The sequence below is a fragment of the Leptonychotes weddellii genome, chromosome 4, assembly GCF_054177405.1.
Source record: "Leptonychotes weddellii isolate Sample4059 chromosome 4, ASM5417740v2, whole genome shotgun sequence".
In the NCBI taxonomy this organism is placed as follows: Eukaryota; Metazoa; Chordata; class Mammalia; order Carnivora; family Phocidae; genus Leptonychotes; species Leptonychotes weddellii.
The window spans coordinates 19,984,755-20,005,121 of record NC_138372.1 but is presented as its reverse complement, the minus strand read 5'-3'; the positions used below and the strand labels follow the sequence as shown (position 1 = coordinate 20,005,121).

General features: G+C 41.4%; 1 protein-coding gene across 3 annotated transcripts in view; it reads left to right on the top strand.

The window, feature by feature from the left end:
• The first annotated feature begins 839 nt into the window (after positions 1 to 839).
• The window catches only part of TAF12 (TATA-box binding protein associated factor 12), a 25,166-nt gene continuing 5,638 nt past the window's right edge, over positions 840 to 20,367 (top strand). Inside the window, exons 1-4 of one of the 3 annotated variants that reach the window (XM_081817881.1) lie at positions 840 to 973; positions 13,631 to 13,715; positions 14,435 to 14,686; positions 16,453 to 16,530. In XM_081817881.1, the coding sequence (XP_081674007.1) occupies positions 13,644 to 13,715; positions 14,435 to 14,686; positions 16,453 to 16,530 (402 nt within the window). In that variant the 5' untranslated portion in view covers positions 840 to 973; positions 13,631 to 13,643. The other 2 variants (XM_081817882.1, XM_081817883.1) reach the window with 2 other exon arrangements.

Here is a 20,367-nt window from a genome sequence, read left to right as displayed (position 1 = left end):
AATTAACTTAAAAAAAAAAAAAAGACAGGAAGGTCAGGTTACTGCACCAATACAGTTGGGAGACACCTCTTCCTGATTCCTGTGGGCAGTTACCAGGGCTCACATTGGGCTGTCACAACCCTTTATACATTCCTGCCATATTGGCTAGGACTGGGTCTTAGATGCCTAGCACCTGGCATAGGGTAAAAAATAAAGTTATCCCAAAGCGTTTGATGGAAAAACCAAAACCATCAGTTTAATGGTTACATACAGGACAGTACTGGGCTTTACAGTGAGACTTCTGAGTTCAAGTTGAGACTGCACTTATTAGCTAGAACCTTACTTCATCCCTCACGGGTTTTCTTTAAAAGATTAAACGATATATCGGAGTTAAGCGGCTTAGCAAACTTCCTGGATGACAGTAAACGCTCAATTGATATTATTAGTTGCCAATCCACAGGTACAAACGGTCTCTCGTCTCCAGGTTCTTGTGTTGCCAACTCCCTTGTTAAGAGTTCAACAGAATTACCTACTGGGTGCGGCGGTCCCAAGTGGGTTTCTCCGTCCCGATAACAAGATAAAAGGCACGAACTAAAAATGGCGACCTCTAAACCATCCGAGGGCGTCAATTACCGGTAGTGCTAGCGATATATACGACAGGCGGAGACGGAAATAAACAGCAAGGGCAGGGTTCGTAACACCTGGGTAGAAGGCGAAGGGCTTGCCCACGCTGCCAGTCAACCACAAGCAAGAAAAAGCACAACGCCCGGAGCGGAGCAACAGCCTAGGACCCCGACCACGTGTCAGAGGGCAGTCTGCGCCTGCGCAAGCCAGGCGCGCGCCCGCCGGCCGGAAGAGCCGCGCGTTTCCGGGTTGGAGGCGGGGAGCGGTGCCGGAAGTACTCGGGGAGGGCCCAGCAGTCGGACCGGCTGCTGAGACGAACGCTTCACTGGGGCAGTCTCCGCATATCATGGGGAGATAGACGCTGCTGCCTGTGAGTCTTGGGCCCTGGCAGTTGAGGAAGAAGAGCGGGAGGAGGGAGTCAGGACCCAGACCCACAGTGGGTCAGTGTTTGAAGAACTAGGTTGTGGAGGAGACCGGGTTGTGCGAGGAATCAGGCTGTTGGGACGGGACTGAGGGGATCGGGGCTCGGAGAAGACGCGGCTGTGGGGACCCGGGCTGTAGACGGGACTTAGAGAACGGGGACGGATGTGAGTTCTCCGGCACCTGAGGGAAAGCGGTGTGAGAGGGACAGGATTGTGAAGACCCATGCTCCTAAGAGGAGAGGGTCGGAAGGGAAAGGGGCGTGAAGACACGGGCTTCGGAAAGGTAAAAGCGGAGCTGTGAGGACTTGGGCTCCTAAGAGACAGAAGCGGGACAGTGAAGATACAGGCTCCTAAGGAGTCAGAAACAGGGCAGCGAAGACTTAGGTTCCTAAGGGGCAGGAGCACTCAGAGAACACTTGGGTTTGGAAGGAACAGCAGCGGGCAATGAAGACGGGCTTCTGTGGGGACGGGATCTGGGCTTGGAGACTCCGAAGTACCTGAGGGAACAGGGCTGTGAAGACCCGAGCTCCCCAAAGCGGAGAGTATAAGGGGCCATGGCTGCGAGATCAGACTCCAAGGGAAAGGGAGAGAGTTGGGAAAAGATCTAGTGATCTATTTTTTCCTCATATACTCTGAATCCAGAGTGGTAAAGGATGTATTCAGGGGAAGAAGACCCTTCCTTCCCGCTGCCTGCTTAGCTTTTGGCAGGCTTTTCTTGTGCCAGATACTTTCTCTAGGAAAGCCCCATGCAAGCATCTTCGTTTTCTGCTTCCTTCTTACGAAGCTCTGATGTGAAGTCGAAGCCGTTTGAACTCAGTTATATACTTGATAAGTGCTTTAAATACCATTCCACTCGACCCTGATTGAGCACAGATCTCTGCATCTCAAATCAAAGAATGTTAGAGATGGGAGGACAGGATGGCCCAGAAAGATAATCTTTTTTAAACTCCTGTTTTATATGTAAAGAGGCTAAGGTCCAAAGAAGGTATAGGATCACAGTGAGGTAATGATTGATTAGATCATAATTTTGATATAGTACCCTACTGTGCCTAGCAAATAGGAAATACTTGGCTAATATCCTTGAAAACATGCTTCTAGAATCTTTGCTTTAACTTCTAACGCAAGAGGGAAATTTTTTACAAATTTAGTACTTCATTTTGAGGCTTGTTACTGTATTGACATCAATACAGTGAATGTCACTTAACCAGTTAGGGAACCTTTAAACGAAGCCCCCTCCCCCCAAAAAATATAGTAAGCAGTTTAGAAAGTTGTAGATAAGTAAGTTGTATCCTATATTTTTAGTATAGGCATTTACTGGAGATGGCTGCTTTTATTTTATTTTTTATTTATTTTATTTTTTAAAGATTTTTTATTTATTTGAGAGAGAGTGAGCACAAGCAGGGGGAGGGGCAGAGGGAGCAGGAGAAGCGGGCTCCCCCCCTGAACTCCGACCCTGACTCTGACTCCTACTCCATCCCAGGACCCTGGGATCATGACCTGAGCCGAAGGCAGACGCTTTAACCCACTGAGCCACCCAGGCGCCCCAGATGGCTGCTTTTAGATAAGAATGTCAAGGATACTTGGACGAGTTACTTCCCTTCAATAATATCTTTTACTGAAACCTACTCAGACTGATCAGGCACCATCATAAGCACTTTTAAATATTTAATTATCACTTACAGCCCCACAAGTTAGATATTGTTAGTACCAATTGGTTCAGAGAGGTTAAGTACCTTGCCAGAAAACATGGTACTAAACCCATGTTATGTGTTTGACTAACTTTTTTCTACTTTTCTAAATTCCTCTCCATATATCAGTTTGCCCATCAACAAAATAGAAATAGCACTTATATAAAAAATATCATTGAATGAAGGCACCTGGGGCGCCTGGGTGGCTCAGTGGTTTAAGGCGACTGCCTTCCGGCTCAGGTCATGATCCCAGGGTCCTGGGATCGAGCCCCGCATCGGGCTCCTTGCTCGGCCAGAAGCCTGCTTCTCCCTCTCCCACTCCCCCTACTTGTGTTCCCTCTCACGCTGTCTCTCTCTCTCTGTCAATTAAATAAATAAAATCTTAAAAAAAAAAAAAAAGAATAAAAGCACCCCCCTCCTCCTTAAGACTTCTCTTTATGTCAAGTACTATAACTTGTTAGGGTTCTTATATAGTGTAGTATTTGAGGAGAACTAAATTTCTGCGTTTTTAAATAAGAATAGATATTTAAGATAGGAGAATAGGACCTGAATAGAACTTTTCCTCACAATGGACTAAGATATATTTAATTTGAAATTTAAGAGGCCAAGAAAGACCAAGTTGAAGAACAAGGAGCTAAATTGGATTAACTTTACAATTAATTGTAACATGAACTAGATGATCAGGGAAATTGGGCTAACTAGTTGAAACTACTATTTTTTCCCAGAGAGTTAGCTTATACTATTTGCAAGTGCCTCTACTGTTTGCAAGTGATCAAAACTTACACCAAATTGTGAAATAAAGCATGCCCATGCCACCATTTCAGAGTACTTGATGGTTTAATTAATGATAACTTATTCCTGAATTAACATCCTCATCTACATTTGCAAAATGTACTTATTTCACTCATTTGTGGTTCTAGCACTGAGTTATTATAATAGTATTTCAAAGTACCTGATCAGAAAATCATTGTGTTAGAGCAGATATGAACATAGAACATATTACTTTTTTTTTTTAAGATTTTATTTATTTATTTGACAGAGAGAGACACAGCGAGAGAGGGAATACAAGCAGGGGGAGTGGAAGAGGGAGAAGCAGGCCTCCCGGGGAGCAGGGAGCCCGATGTGGGGCTCGATCCCAGGACCCTGGGATCATGACCTGAGCCGAACGCAGACGCTTAATGACTGAGCCACCCAGGCGCCCCAGAACATATTACTTTTGATCTGCAGTCTTCATGGAAAGCCCCAGAATACTTTGGAGACAATATACCAGCAGTGTTTAGAGTCTGTACTGTGAAACAGGTGTGCTGGATGCAGAAGACAAACTGAAATCAATACATATGGACCTAATCTAAAATCTTATGCTGTTTCTTAGAGCTGCAAGGGACTTTAAAATCTGTCTGATCCTACGCTTAACTATAGATGTAGAAACTAGTCAAAGGGAGCTCACATAATTCAGTGGCAGAAGTGGATGATACCCAACCCTCCTGACTTGGGTCTTCCTTGTGCCATAGTACCCCTCATCAGCCTCCTGTTGATCATTTACCGGTACCATTTTTTTTTCAGTCACTATTGTTTTTTTTAATGTCTGAAGTCATAAAAATGGTTTTAGGATGGCACCAACACATACTACAATGGGGAAACCTTTTAGTTCTAATACACTGATTTTTATAACTAAGATTTAGAAGAGGAGAGCATATATATTATATAATATTAGCAAACACATTTATTTGTACTTTCCATGTGCCAGGCACTCTTCTAAGTGCTTTAGATATATAAACTCAATGTATTGTCACAACAATCCCATGAGATACACTTTATGATTAACTCAATTTTTCAGATGAGGAAATTGAGGCATAAAGAGATTAGATAACTTGCTCAGGGACATAAAGCTAATTAATAAGTGGCAGAGTTGGTACTTGAACCCAGACACTGCCCCCAGAGTCCATGCCCTCAGCCACTGTAGTATACTGCCTTTCTGTTAAGTCAAAACCACCTAAATAGGACTAAACTAGTCAAAAAAACTAGTGGGGAAAAAAATCCCATGTTTCTGTTGTTCTCAAGTCTTACAGAATGCAATTAATTGATTCTTTCTGTTTTTTTAGGCTGGGAAATATGAGTTGGTTTAGATACATCTAGAAGCCAGTGAGGAGAGAAACAGGTCGAAAACCCAGTCAGTAAGTTAAGTCATGCACCATAGTGATAGGGCTTTTATGCCATCAGCCTAGCAGTCCCCTTCATTCCAGTATTTTGTTTAAATAATTCCTAAACATTTCAGAAGTAAAAGGGTTTTAAAGACAATCTGGTCTTCTACTCCCCTATTCTCTCCACTTAAAAAAAATCTTGTGGAGGTGGATATATGTGGGGCACTTGGCTTGCTCAGTCAGAAGAGCATGCGACTCTTGATCTCTGGTTTTTAAGTTCAAGCCCCAACATTGGGTGTAGAGTATATTTAGAAATAAAATCTTAAAAAAAAAATCTGTTAATGGAACAGTTGTCTAGAAAAAGCCATAGTCTTTTTTTTTTTTTTTTAAAGATTTTATTTATTTTTTAGAGAGCGAGCAAGAGAGAAACAGCATGAGAGGGGCGAGGGTCAGAGGGAGAAGCAGGCTGCCCGCTGAGCCGGGAGCCCGATGTGGGACTCGATCCCAGGACCCTGAGATCATGACCTGAGCCGAAGGCAGACGCTTAACCACCTGAGCCACCCAGGCGCCCAAAAGGCCATAGTCTTATAACTACTACAAGGTATCCCCCCATCTCCTACCCTCTGAAAAATCAGATCCTCTTAATACAGTAATAGGGTTGCAACGATTTCTGTTTGAGGTACAAGCTGTTAAAAGGAAAAGCAGTGGGGCTTGTTATCCTCAGCCTATCAACCAGAGTTTAAATGCAGCTGGTAAGGGGGAGGGAGGATAGGCTTGGTATTTAATTGAACTCCCAGCCACACAATCTTGTTTTGATAAAATTACTAAATAACTTTTACTGTAGATCACTGGGGCATGGGCTTTCTGGAATTATTTTGTAAATCCCATAGTGTGTGATTTCCACATAGTAGGTGCTAATAAGGGTTTACTATTATAAGTGTTCTCCCAAACTGTCCCACGGTTAATGCCTGTTTTTATACAGCAATACTTCCTATTTCTTGGCATTCCAAGTAACTGAGAATTAGAAACTTGAGTAGCCCAAAGGCAACCATGGTATATTATGTAATGGAATTCAGGTTATTTAACAGTCACTTCATTCCATTGTGCTTGGTCAGCATCATCCATAGTTGGACTTGATGAAAGTTGTCAGTAAACAGGTAATTTGGATGTGGAGGCATTGACCATATCAGAATGGTTGTGATGTTTTGTTTTTAAATTTACATACCAAAAAATCCACCCTTTTGGGAGTACAGTTCTATGAGTTGTGACAAATGCATACTGTCATGTAAGCACCATCACACTGCTACCTAACAGTCCCACCACCCCCAGAATTTTCTTCATGCTGCTCCTTTGTAGTCCAACCCTAGCCCACTCCAAGCCACTGGCAACCACTGATCTATTTTCTCCATCCATATAGCTTTGCCTTTTCCAGAGTGTCATATAAATGGAATCATACAGTAAGTAGCCTTTGAGTCTTGCCTCTTTCACTTAGCATATGCATTCGAGATTATCCACGTTGTTGCATGTATCAATAGTTCTTCCTTCCTATTGCTGAGTAGTATTCCATTGTATGAATATATATTCATAGTTTATCCATTCACCAGTTGAAGGAAATCTGGATTGTTTCCAGTTTTTGGCAGTTATTAATAATGTTGCTATAAATATTCACGTACCAATTTTTGTGTGAATATAAGTTTTCATTTCTTTAGGGTAAATACCTAGGAGTGGGATTGCCAGGTTATATGATAAATATATATTTAATGTTATAAGAAACTGCCAAACTGGGGCACCTGGCTGGCTCAGTTAAATGTCTGCCTTCAACTCAGGTCATGATCCCAGGATCCTGGGATTGAGTCCCGAGTTAGGCTCCCTGCGCAGCAGGGAGTCCACTTCTCCCTCTGCCCCTCTACCTGACTTGTGCTCTCTCTATCACTCTTTCTCTCTCAAGTAAATAAATAAGATCTTTTTTTTTTTTTTAAAGATTTATTTATTTATTTGAGAGAGCGAGAATGAGAGAGAGAGAGAGAGTACATGAGAGGGGGGAGGGTTAGAGGGAGAAGCAGGCTCCTCGCCGAGCAGGGAGCCCGGTGCGGGACTCGATCCAGGGACTCCAGGATCATGACCTGAGCCGAAGGCAGTCGCTTAACCAACTGAGCCACCCAGGCGCCCCCAAATAAATAAGATCTTTAAAAAACAAACAAACAAACAACCTGCCAAACTGTTTTCCAAAGAGATTGCACCGTTTTATACATTCACACAGAAATGTATGATGGTTTCAGTTGTTCAACATCCTCTCCAGCACTTGTATTTTTAAAAAAATTTTTAATTATTCTAATAGTATTTAGTATTCATTTCCCTAATTGCATTTCCCAGATGACTAATAATATTGAGTATCTTTTCATGTGTTTATTTGCCATCTCTATATCTTAGGTGAAGAATCTGTTCAGATTTTTTTGCCCATTTTTTAATTGGTCTGTTTGTTTTCTTATTGTTGAATTTTGAGAATTCTTTATATATCCTGGATACAAGTTGTTTGTCAGATATGTGATTTGTAAATATTTTCTCTTAGTCTATGACTTGTCTTTATTTTCTTTTGTGGAGCAGGAGTTTACATTTTGATTAAGTCCATTTTATCAGTTTCTTTTGTGGATTGTGCTTTTGGTGTTGTATCTTAAGATTCCTGCCCTGACCCAAAGTTATGAAGATTTTTTTCCCTACGCTTTCTTGTAAAAGTTTTATAGTTTTACATTTTTAATTTTACGTCTGTGATCAGTTTTGAGTTTGTTTTTGTATAAGGTGTGAGATATAGATCAAGGTTCATTTTTGTTGCTACTGCTATATTTTTTTTTTAAGATTTATTATTTTAGGGAGAGAGAGAGTCTGCACCCATGTATGTGATGTGGGCGAGAGGCAGAGGGAGAGGGAGAGAAAGAATCTCAAACAGACTCCATACTGACTGCGGAGCCCAATGTGAGGCATGATCCCTTGACCCTGAGATCATGACCTGAGCTGAAATCAACAATCTATCACTTAAGTGACTTAGCCATCCAGGTGCCCCTATTTTTTGTTATATTTTAAAAACAGTTGTCAGAATTACCTGTTTTTTCAGAGGAAACAAACCAAACAGTACTTTCTTTTTTCATAGATAACATGCACATGGGACAGAATTTGGGTATACAATGAAAAGTAAATCTTCTTCCACCTTGGTCCCATAGGCCACCCAGATACTACCATTCCCCTCCCCACTAAGATAACTGCTGTTATCAGTTTGTTATGTATCTTTCCAGGAATAATTTATGCATTTACAATTATATGTCTTTTAATGAATGATAACAAATTATGCTCACTCTTCTGTACCTTGCATTTTCAATGAACAGTGTATTTTAGAGGTCATTTCATAAGCTTCTTTGTTTCATTCTTTGTTTTTTTAAGGATTCCACCTATCCATTTGAGAGAGAGAGTGAGCCAGAGAGAGAGAGAGAGAGCATGAGCGGGGGAAGGGAAAGGGAGAAGCAGACTCCCCTGCGAGCATGGGGCTTGATCCCAGGACCCCAGGATCATGATCTGAGCCAAGGCAGGTGCTTAACTGAGTTGAGCCACCCAGGCGTCCTCTTCCTTGTTATTTATTATTATTATTTTTAAAGATTTTATTTATTTATTTGACAGAGACAGTGAGAGAGGGAACACAAGCAGGGGGAGTGGGAGAGGGAGAAGCAGACTCCCTGCTGAGCGGGGAGCCCGATGCGGGGCTCCATCCCAGGACCCTGGGACCATGACCTGAGCCGAAGGCAGACGCTTAATGGCTGAGCCACCCAGGCGCCCCCTGTTTTTTAAATTTTTTTAAAAGTTTTATTTATTTAAGTAATCTGTACACCCAGCATGGGGCTCGAACTCACAACCCCGAGATCAAGAGGTGCATGCTCTTCCACCTGAGCCAGCCATGCACCCCTAGATTCTTTCATTCAGCTTAATATTTTCTTTTTTTAAATTTATTTTATTTTTTTAAAAAGACTTTATTTATGTATTTCACAGAGAGAGAGAGCACAAGCAGGGGAAGTGGCAGACAGAGGGAGAAGCAGGCTCCCTGCAGAGCAGGGGGAGCCCGATGCGGGACTTGATCCCAGGACCCTGGGACCATGACCTGAGCTGAAGGTAGTCACTTAACCAACTGAGCCACCCAGGCGCCCCAGCTTAATATTTTCATGAGTCTTATTCTTTTTCAATGTATTTCATTTTGTGGTTATACCTTAATTTATTTAACTATATTACTTTTGTTGGACATTTAGGTTGATATTCCTCGTATGTGTAGTTTTCTATTTACATAGATATCCAACTATAATATAAATTGCTAAAGATGGAACTATGGGATCAAAACAATATATGCTTTTCTTTTTTTTAGAGAGAGAACGCGTGCGTGAATGGGGGGGAGGGGCAGAGGAAGAATGAGAGACAATCTTAAGCAGGCTCTATGCGACGCAGGCCTTGATCTCAAGACCCTGAGATTGTGACTTGAGCCAAAATCAAGAGTTGGATGCTCAACCAACTGAGCCACCCAGGTGCCCCAATACATGCTTTTTTAATTTTGGTAGATAGTGCCAAGTAGCCCTTTGTAGAGACCTAACTAATTTATATCCTCCACCCCCCTTCCAACTCCAACAACGTGTGAAATGATTATTTCTCTATAAAACTTTCAAACAGTATGTATAGAACTTTTTCATCATTGCCAAAGGAGGAATAAATAGTTTTAATTTGCATTTTTATTATCAATGAGAATAAGAATCATTTCATTACTTTTTTTTTTAAGGATCGTTTCATTACTTTAAGAGCTATTTGAATTTCTTGTACTGTCGTTTTTGTTGTTTTTGCAATTTTTCTTTTAGGTGGTTGGGTGCTTATTGATGCTTGGTATTTTTTATATGTAAAAGAAATTAGTCCTTTGTCTTTGATACATATTGCAGATATTTTTGCTAGTTTGTCTTTTGTCCTTTAATTTTATTATGTTTGTTGCCATGCAGACATTTTTATTTTTACTTAAAAATTTGTTTATTTTTCAGACATCTTTATTTGTATGTAATTGAACATGTCAGTCTTTTATGACTCCTGAGCTTTGAGTCATCTTTAGAAGGGCTTTTCTTTTTTTTTTTTTTAAGATTTTATTTATTTATTTGAGAGAGAATGAGAGAGAGCACATGAGAGGGAGGAGGGTCAGAGGGAGAAGCAGACTCCCTGCCGAGCAGGGAGCCCGATGCGGGACTCGATCCCGGGACTCCAGGATCATGACCTGAGCCGAAGGCAGTCGCTTAACCAACTGAGCCACCCAGGCGCCCGAAGGGCTTTTCTTTTTTAAGATTTATTTATTTATCTTAGAGAATAAGACCAAGCGAGCGTGAGTTGAGGGGAGAGGGGCAGAGGGAGAGGGAGAAAGAGAAACCTAAGCGGACTCCACTTGGAACCTGATATGAGACTCAATCCCACAACCTCGAGCTCACGACCTGAGCCAAAATCAAGAGTCAGATGATTAACTGACAGCCACCCAGGTACCCCAGAAGTGCTTCTCATTTACTGCTGAGAATAATTTTTTTTCAATTTTTAAATATTGAGATAATTGTAGATTTATGCGTAGTTACGAGAAATAATGCAGAGAGATCTCTTGTATACTTTGCTCAGTTTTCCCCAGTGGTACATTTTGCAAAATTGCTGTCTATTATGACAATCAGGATATTGACATTGATATAATCTACCAGCCTCATTCAGATTTACCAGTTTTACTTGTATCTGTTTACTTGTGTTCAGTTGTGGGTGTATGTGGATTAAGTCCTATACAACTTAGTCACTTTTATAGGTTCTTTTATCCATCATCACAGTTAAGACACTGAATGATTCCATCACAAAGGTCCCTCATTTTGCCCTTTTATAACCACATCTGCTTCCCTGCCACCCAGTCCCTGACAATCTCACTAATCTGTCCTCTATTCCTAAAATTTTATCATTTTAAAGATGTTATATAAATGTACTCCTTATTTATTTTTTAAGATTTTATTTATTTATTTGACAGAGTGACAGAGAGAGGGAATACAAGCTGGGGGAGAGGGAGAAACAGGCTTCCCGCTGAGCAGGGAGCCCAGTGTGGGACTTGATCCCAGGACCCTGAGATCATGACATGAGCCGAAGGCAGATGCTTAACAACTGAGCCACCCAGGCACCCTAAATGTACTCTTTAAAAAAAAAAAGATTTTATTTATTAGAGAGAGAGAGCAGAAGGGGAGGAGAGGCGATGCAGTGCTTGATCCCAGGATCCTGAGATCATGACCTGAGCTGAAGGCAGATGCTTGACTGACAGCCACCCAGGCGCCCAAACGTACTCTTTTTGTATTGTCTTTTTTTTTTTTTTAAGGTGCCAAGATTATAATAAGGAATAAAATCAGATTTATTGTCCTACAGGAGTTTAAAAAGTCAAGTAGCAACTAACAACAGTGGTGAGACATAGAACATATAGAAGTTCCAGGCGCCGGGACGCCTGGGTGGCACAGTCGGTTAAGCAGCTGCTCTCTGGCTCTCTCCTTCTCTCTGTCAAATAGATAAATAAAGTCTTTTATTTATATATTTAAAAAAAATTTTTTTTAAAGATTTTATTTATTTGACACAGAGAGACACAGCGAGAGAGGGAACACAAGCAAGGGGAGTGGGAGAGGGAGAAGCAGGCTTCCCGCCGAGCAGGGAGCCCAATGCGGGGCTCGATCCCAGAACTCTGGGATCATGACCTGAGCTGAAGGCAGATGCTTAACGACTGAGCCACCCAGGCGCCCCAAATAAAATCTTTTAAAAAAAGTGGAATAGAGGAATATATGAAGGGAGGAATATATATACCCCTCTCATTCCAGGTGGATCAAATATTTAAATTTTAAACATGAAACCACATATTTTCCAGATGTACTCATATACCATCATTTATTCAATGATCTGTCTTTTCCTTATTGATAAATGCTATGAACATTAGCATATAGGTTTGCATGGGAGCACAGGTTTTCATTTTTCTGGGTTAATTGCCTGAGAGTGCAGTCCTTTACTTATTTGGGTGGGGGGGCAAGAGATTTGATTTATTGTCCTTAATTGTGGTATAATTTATATACAGTAAAATGCACAGATCTTAAATATTCAGTGTGATGAATTTGACATTGTATAAACCCATGTAATCATCACCCCTACAAATACGGTGTTTTAAATCCAACCAAATAAAGGAACAGTCTAGGAAACTAAGGGCAGTGTCAGTCTGGTAATGAGTGTCTGGTTATCATCTGCTTTGTTTTGTTTTAATGGAAGAAGTAGCTCACTTTCCCAGAATTACTGAAAATGCAGAAGTATTGTTTGCTTCTCAACAAAACAGTACAGTAAAGTACAGTCTAGTTTCTGAGAGAGAAACTTTGATTTTTCTTACAATGTACAGATTCCCCTTATTTCATTAATAGCCACTGGAGCTATTCCTTAAGGTTAATTCCTAATTTGATAAATGATTATTCATTTTTGGTGCTGTGTAGGTAGGCTATATATATATATTTTTTAAAGATTTTATTTATTTGACAGAGAGACATAGCGAGAGAGGGAACACAAGCAGAGGGAGTGGGAGAGGGAGAAGCAGGCTTCCCGCCGAGCAGGGAGCCCGATGCGGGGCTCGATCCCAGGACCCTGGGACCATGACCTGAGCCGAAGGCAGACGCTTAACGACTGAGCCACCCAGGCGCCCCGTTAGGCTATATTTTTGTCTACAGGTCTTATTATAGAAATTCCCATTATACAGAAATCTCTGTTACAAAAAAAGTCTACTTATTTTGAGCAATACCTAGTACTATTTGGGAAGCCCATTGAAGGTTGTGCGAATGTTATTTGAAAGGTATGTTCAGTGTGGTGAAATACTTTGTTAACTATTACCATGTTAACAATCTTTCCCTATCCTGATTCTTCCGGTGGTAACATTTGTGGGTAAGGGAAAAGGAGGCATATGGTTAAAAAACAAACACGTGATCCTGATGCTCTCCTATCTCCTCAGCTGACTCTTGGCCAACAAGTTTTCTCTTGGTCACTTAACCAGTACATAGTTAGTTGCTTTTATCTATTTATTTTTAAAGATTTTATTTATTTATTTGAGAGAGAGAGAGAGAGAGAGCACAAGCTGGGGGAGGGGCAGAGGGAGAAGGAGACTCTCCACTGAGCAGGGAGCCCGACACAGGGCTCGATCCCAGGACCTTGGGATCATGACCCGAGCCGAAGGCAGACGCTTAACGGACTGAGCCACCCAGGTGCCCCGTCAGTTGCTTTTGTTAAGGGCAAACCAGGAAAGGTCATTTCTCATATTAGAGAGTTAGACAATTTGTTGGGGGAGGAACGCAGCAGTACGGGGCAAGAGTTGACAGGGCAGATACTCACTTAGGTTGCTAAGCTTCACCAAGTTCTGAAAACCACTGCCTTGATTCCTGCAGGTTCATTTCACAGTTTTGGCCAATGTTTTCATATGCTGCTAGCTTATCCCTAACAATAGAACACTGTTTTATTGGAAGAGAATCTATATTACTATAATCATCATTAATTAATTTTAAAAGTTGTGTATGAAAGAGATGGAGATGTTTTCCTCGGTGCCCAGTATGAATAAGGAGACAAGAATAAGGATGTGTTTCTCCACATCTGGTTTGCTTGGATCCTGGTCAGTGAAGATGTGCCAGGCCATGCAATTAAAATGGTTCTGTGGCAAGGGTGGTGCTTGATGCCAGTTGTTCATTTACAGGTAGCTTTTGAAAATGGCTGCCTCTCATTTCACCGGGCTCACAGCCGTTGCTGATGTAATTAAAGATCTAGACACTCAGATAGCTGTAAGTAAGCGCACTGAGGCCGCTATTGGCGGAACTTGGTAAATGTGCTTCTGGTCTTGATGACACCAAAGCTGCTGTCCACAGTGTCTACCTCATGGCTTTAAAATTGAGGAGTCTTGGCTACTCCAGGCTAGGGACTCTGCATGTACTTAAAGATTGCTAACACTCAGAAAATTTGCTCTTGATGACAAGGAACAGCTTACTTTTAACAGTTGCTAAAAATTGTGTTTATTAGACATAGACCTGACATAGACTTAAGCATGTTTTGAAGTGCCAAAATGAACTAATCTGTTTTCTTAAGTTTTGTGGCTGAGTTTTAAATATGTGATTGTGCCATGATTTATTTGAATTTAACATTATTTGCTGTTCAAAAATAATGCATGTAGTACTTAACCTATTCTGTTTTTCAAAGTCTTCAAAAATGTCTTATTCTAGTTTATTTTTGTATGTAAGATTTCTTATTTCATTTGCTTTCTTCCTTATTTAATTTTGTGGACTATTTCATTTAGCTTTTGGAGAAGAGATGGTTTCTAAATATGAGGTGAGAGCAATGAACATTCTTCATTCCCTCTATTTTTAATGTGCAGGTATCAAATGGTCACTATCCCAGATATCCTGAAGACCCTTCAAGTCTGACAGACGTTATGCAATTTTACTTTCAAACCTTATCCTTTATTAAAGGTGTTTCTGGAGCTAGTTCTCTTGTTTTCCTTCTACAGTTGATTGGCCTTGGTCCTCACAGCTCCAAAAAGAAACAGGATCTCGATAAGCTCTATGAGCTGAAGTCCAAAGCTCGGCAGATTATGAACCAGTTTGGCCCTTCAGCCCTAATCAACCTCTCCAATTTCTCATCCATAAAACCGGAACCAGCCAGCACCCCTCCACAAGGCTCCATGGCCAATAGCACTACAGTGGTAAAGATACCGGGTCCTCCTGGGACAGGAGGGCGTCTCAGCCCTGAAAACAATCAGGTATCATCTCTTACTTTTTGCTCTCCCTAGGCATCTCTTATCTGTTATTTGAACCAATAATGCTTTGAGAGATGTCTGTCTCAGATGCTGCCTCTTCCTCTCAGCTGAAAAAGAGTCTTTTCCCTCCTTTGGACTTCTAAAGTTCTTTATCACATTATCATGTACAGCGTTTATCAATGTTTACTCTGTGGTGTTTATGTGTGCGTATGTATACGTACATACATTCATACACACACACTAACACTGTTGCCTATGACAGGTTTTTATATATGTATATATAAATATATATACACTATATAATTGTTAAATAAAATAGTTAAATAAAATAATAAAATAACTAATGGATTCATTTTTCATTATTCCTGTAATAAAAGCATTATTGCCTCTGGTCTTTTCTCCTTCTAGTTCAGCCAGCTGCTCCATTATTAACTTTCTGCACTGATTCTAAAATCTGCCCCCCCCCAATGCCCTCTCTCCCCCACTTTCTGCCCATGATTCTGATTCTGCCCTCCAGAGCCACAAGAGATAAGAAATAAGTATAATCTCTTGTCTTGGGCCTTATAGGCTGGATAGAGTAGGAGGGAGAGACATTTCAAGGGAATGGGAGGAGGGACTAGCAAAGGCAAATGGGGAGGGTTGGGCAGATAGTCAGGAAGCCAACCTGTGTTGAATGTGGAATCTGTTAGAGAAGAACAGGAGGTAAAATTATATAGGCAGGAATATGGCAGAATATACTGGGCATATACGAGTCTGTCTCTTTTGAAACTTAGTCATTAGACAATCTTTGCAAATATTTAATAGAGGAGTAAGTAACATAATAAAAGTCGTATGTCTTAGCAGGATTAACTTGGCAGTAAGTGGATAAGAAAGGTAGGAAAGGGGTGGACTGAGAGGAAGACCAAGTCTAAGACTTTTGCAGTAAATCAAGACATGGAGTGAAGGCTTGCCTTAAGTGGTAATGGTAGAATGGATAGATCTGACACATAATTAACAAATAATTTATTTAGAAAATTCATCTCTTCTTTATTTCCAAGATTATACATGCTTATCACAGAAACTTTAGAAATACAGAATAAAGAGCCCATAATTCTACCACCACCCCAAAAAAACTATGCTTAGCATTTTAATGTGTGTCTTTTGATTATTGTTTAATGGCATGTGTATGTGACATGACATTTCAATGAAAGAGGAATCACAGTTGTACACACTTATGCAAATATTATACAGAGATGAACACATGTTCCCTGCCATCAGAGAGCTTTCAGCCTATTAAGTCAGAAACAGGCAAGTTTATAAATATATGCAGTGACAGAAGGGTGCACGGGGTACAGTAGAGGCCAAAGGAGGAAGTGGTTCCTTTTACCTAGGTGAGCTAGGAAGGGCAGAAAGGAGGCACCATGGACTGAGCAGATAGGAAGAAGGGTGGAAGAACATGTCCAAAGGCAACAGAGGTGCAGTATCAGTTATGGTGGTCAGAAAATTGCAAATTACTTAATGTAGAGGAACGGTAAGGCACAGTGAGCTCAAGAGGCAGAAATAAACTGACAGGTGTTGGCCTCTTCCACACTGCTCTTTTAGCCTTTCCCTAGGCCGCTTCTGTCTTGGGAGTGTAGTCTTGGAGCAGACTACCAGGTAGGCCAGACTGTTAACTTTTGGAAGGTAGAAACTAAACCCAACAAATTGACAGCATTTCTTCATTAGAGGGTAATGAAGTGTTCTGTTTTCCTTAATACTTGGCTGAAAAATCTTCTCCCAATTAAATTTAGGTATTGACCAAGAAGAAATTACAAGACTTAGTAAGAGAAGTGGATCCTAATGAGCAATTGGATGAAGATGTGGAGGAGGTAAGATGGAGTTGGGCATGATGAGTCTGGGTCCCTGAGAGCTAATACATAATAGCGGTTAAGAGCACAGACTTCAGAGGCAGACACATCTGAATTTGAATCTTGGCTCTGCCACTTACCAGCTTTGTAGCTGTGGACATGTCACTGAAGCTTTTTGAGACTCAGCTTCCTCTTGTGTTGGTAGGGTGTGGTATTATTTACCGACAGGGTTATTGTGAGGGTCCCGTGGAATGACTTCTACAAATCACCTGGGAGAATGCCTACACTTTATACCTAGCCGCTGCTGCTACTTTTGCTTGGTGGAAAGGGCTTAGTTTGCTGCTCATAGGCAATCACTTTCTTTTTTTTTTTAAAGATTTTATTTATTTATTTGAGAGAGAGAATGAGAGAGAGAGAGAGCACATGAGAGGGGGGAGGGTCAGAGGGAGAAGCAGACCCCCTGCTGAGCAAGGAGCCCGATATGGGACTTGATCCCGGGACTCCAGGATCATGACCTGAGCCGAAGGCAGTCGCTTAACCAACTGAGCCACCCAGGCGCCCCTGGCAATCACTTTCAACAGTTGTACTTGTTTCTATCATACTCCTCCATATTTCTAAGTAATACACTTAAACAGATACTCTTTGGTTTCTGTCTATTGACTTCCTGTAGATGACGATTTTGTTAAGCCACACACATGTCCATCCATGCTTTCCTTTCCCTCATTTTTCTAAAGATATTATTTATTTATTTATTTGACAGAGAGAGAGCACAAGTAGGCAGAGCGGCAGGCAGAGGGAGAGGGAGAAGCAGGCTCTCGCTGAGCAGGGAGCCTGATGCGGGGCTTGATCCCAGGACCCTGGGATCATGACCTGAGCCGAAGGCAGCCGCTTAACCGACTAAGCCACCCAGGCGCCCCTCCCTCATTTTTCTAATATAGTTTCTGATTAATATATATATTTTAAGGATTTTATTTATTTATTTGTCAGAGAGAGAGAGAGAACAAGCAGGGGGAGTGGCAGGCAGAGGGAGAAGCAGGCTCCCCACTGAGCAAGGAGCTTGATACGGGACTTGATCCCAGGACCCCAGATCATGGCCTGAGCTGAAGGCAGTCACTTAACCAACTGAGCCACCCAGGCGTCCCTTCAATATAGTTTTGTCACAACTTTTAGATAACTCAGAAATCAGTATTGACATTATTCTGATCAAGTACATATTGTTCACCACTGAACCAAGTCCTGTTTTGTACTACCTACTGAAGGTGATAATTGACTTTTTTTAAGGTTTTATTTTATTATTATTATTTTTTAAAGATTTTATTTATTTGACAGAGAGAGACACAGCGAGAAAGGGAACACAAGCAGAGGGAGTGGGAGAGGGAGAAGCAGGCTTCCCACTGAGCAGGGAGCCCGATGTGGGGCTCAATCCCAGGACTCTGGGATCATGACCTCAGTCGAAGGCAGACGCTTAATGACTGAGCCACCCAGGTGCCCCAGAGATTTTATTTTTTAAGTAATCTCTATACCCAACATGGGACTTGAACTTACAACCCTGATATCAAGAGTTGCACACTGTACTGACTGAGCTAGCCAGACGCCCCTATAATTGACTTATTTTTATTTAGTTTTCTTTGTGCCATTTTTATTCTGGTTCTGCTATCAGCTCTGGTATACACCTATCAACATTGTTTTCCAAATGGAAAAATAATCTACAGATTTGGGTCCTCCCCCGACTCAGATTTCACTCTCAGAAACCTCCATCCTTTAAGGAGGGCCCGTGATGTGACGAGCACTGGGTGTTATATGCAACTGATAAATCACTGAACACTACATCTAAAACTAATGATGTACTATATGTTGGCTAATCGAATTTAAATAATAATAATAAAAAAAAGAACCCTCCATCTTCTTCTGGTCTAATTAATTTTAGGCCCCTTGAACAAACCCTGCTTGGGTCTTCCTTTTGCTATTTTTTTCCTCTTTGGCTCCCTTGTTTCCTAGATCCCACATCCTCTTCTTTTTTTTTTTTAATTTGACAGAGACACAGCGAGAGAGGGAACACAAGCAGGGGGAGTGGGAGAGGGAGAAGCAGGCTTCCTGTGGAGCAAGGAGCCTGATGTGGGGCTTGATCCCAGAACCCTAGGATCATGACCTGAGCCGCAGGCAGACGCTTAACAACTGAGCCACCCAGGCACCCCCCACATCCTCTTATTTACTCTCTTTTTTTGTTAGAGCACGTTTTTTTTTGCTGTTGTTACAGCCTACAAAAGGATAGATGAGAAGCAAATGTTTGAAAGTATCTTAACATTCTAACCTCACAGTTTTTAGTTTGCGTGAGTTTAGAATTAGATTATGAAAAGATATATATTTTCATGGAGCCCCACGTTTGGCATGGAACCTGCTTAAAAACGAAAGAAATCTCATGCTATTCTTTTTTTTTTTAAGATTTTATTTATTTATTTGACAGAGAGAGACACAGCGAGAGAGGGAACACAAGCAGGGGGAGTGGGAGAGGGAGAAGCAGGCTTCCTACTGAGCAGGGAGCCCGATGCGGGGCTCGATCCCAGGACCCTGAACGCAGCTGAAGGCAGAGGCTTAACCGACTGAGCCACCCAGGCGCCCCAAATCTCATGCTATTCTAATCCCAATTTTTTTAGTCTTCCTTTAATTCTGAATTTTCATATGAGTCTTAGTATCTTTTTTCATTTGTTGTGCTGGGTTCCTGGAGCCTGCTTTAATTTTGGGGACTTGAGTGCCTCAATTCTGGGATGATTTTGTATATTTTAGGGTTGGGAGTTTCTTATTGTTGTCTGTTTTGCCTTTGCAGAGGAATATTTAATGACAGGGAAAAGAAATACGGGTTACAAAAATAGTATAACTTCATTTTTATTTTTATTTTTTTTAACCAGAGGTAAAATATTTGCTCTCTTTGTGTGTGTATGTGTAGGGGGGTGTTTGAGGCAGCAGTTTTTTTGAGATATAATTCATATACCATAAAATTCACTCATTTGAAATCTACAGCTCAGTGGTTGTTAGTCTCTTCACAGAACTGTGCAGCTCTCAACACATTTTTTTTTAACGTATAATATATTATTAGTTTCAGAGGTAGAGTTTGGTGATTCATCAGTTGCATATAATAACCAGTGCTCGTTACATCACGTGCCCTCCTTAATGTCCATCACCCAGTTACCCCATCCCCCCACCCACCTCCCCTCCAGCAACCCTCAGTTTGTTTCCTGTAGTTAAGAGTCTCTTAGGGGGGCGCCTGGGTGGCTCAGTTGGTTAAGTGACTGCCTTCGGCTCAGGTCACGATCCTGGAGTCCCTGGATCAAGTCCCGCATCGGGCTCCCTGCTCGGCAGGGAGTCTGCTTCTCCCTCTGACCCTCCCCCCTCTCATGTGCTCTCTCTCAAATAAATAAATAAAATCTTTAAAAAAAAAAAAAAAGAGTCTCTTAGGGTTGGGGCGCCTGGGTGGCTCACTCTTTAGGCGTCTGCCTTTGGCTCAGGTCATGATCCCGGAGTCCTAAGATTGAGCCCCGCCTTGGGCTCCCTGCTCCTCGGGAAGCCTGCTTCTCCTTTTCCCACTCCCCCTGCTTGTGTTGTCTTTCTCTCTCTGTGTCAAATAAAATCTTTTAAATAAATAAATAAAGTTCCTTTTGTAGGGGGTATGAGTATCTCATTTCTTTTTATGGCAGAATACTCTTCCATTGTATGGACATACTGTATTTTGTTTAAGCATTCATCAGTTGATGGGTTGTATCCACTTTTTGGTTATTATGAATGATGTTGCTTGAACATTCACGTGTAAATTTTATTTGTTTCTTTTCTTTTTTTTTAATTCATGTATAAATTTTTTTTTTT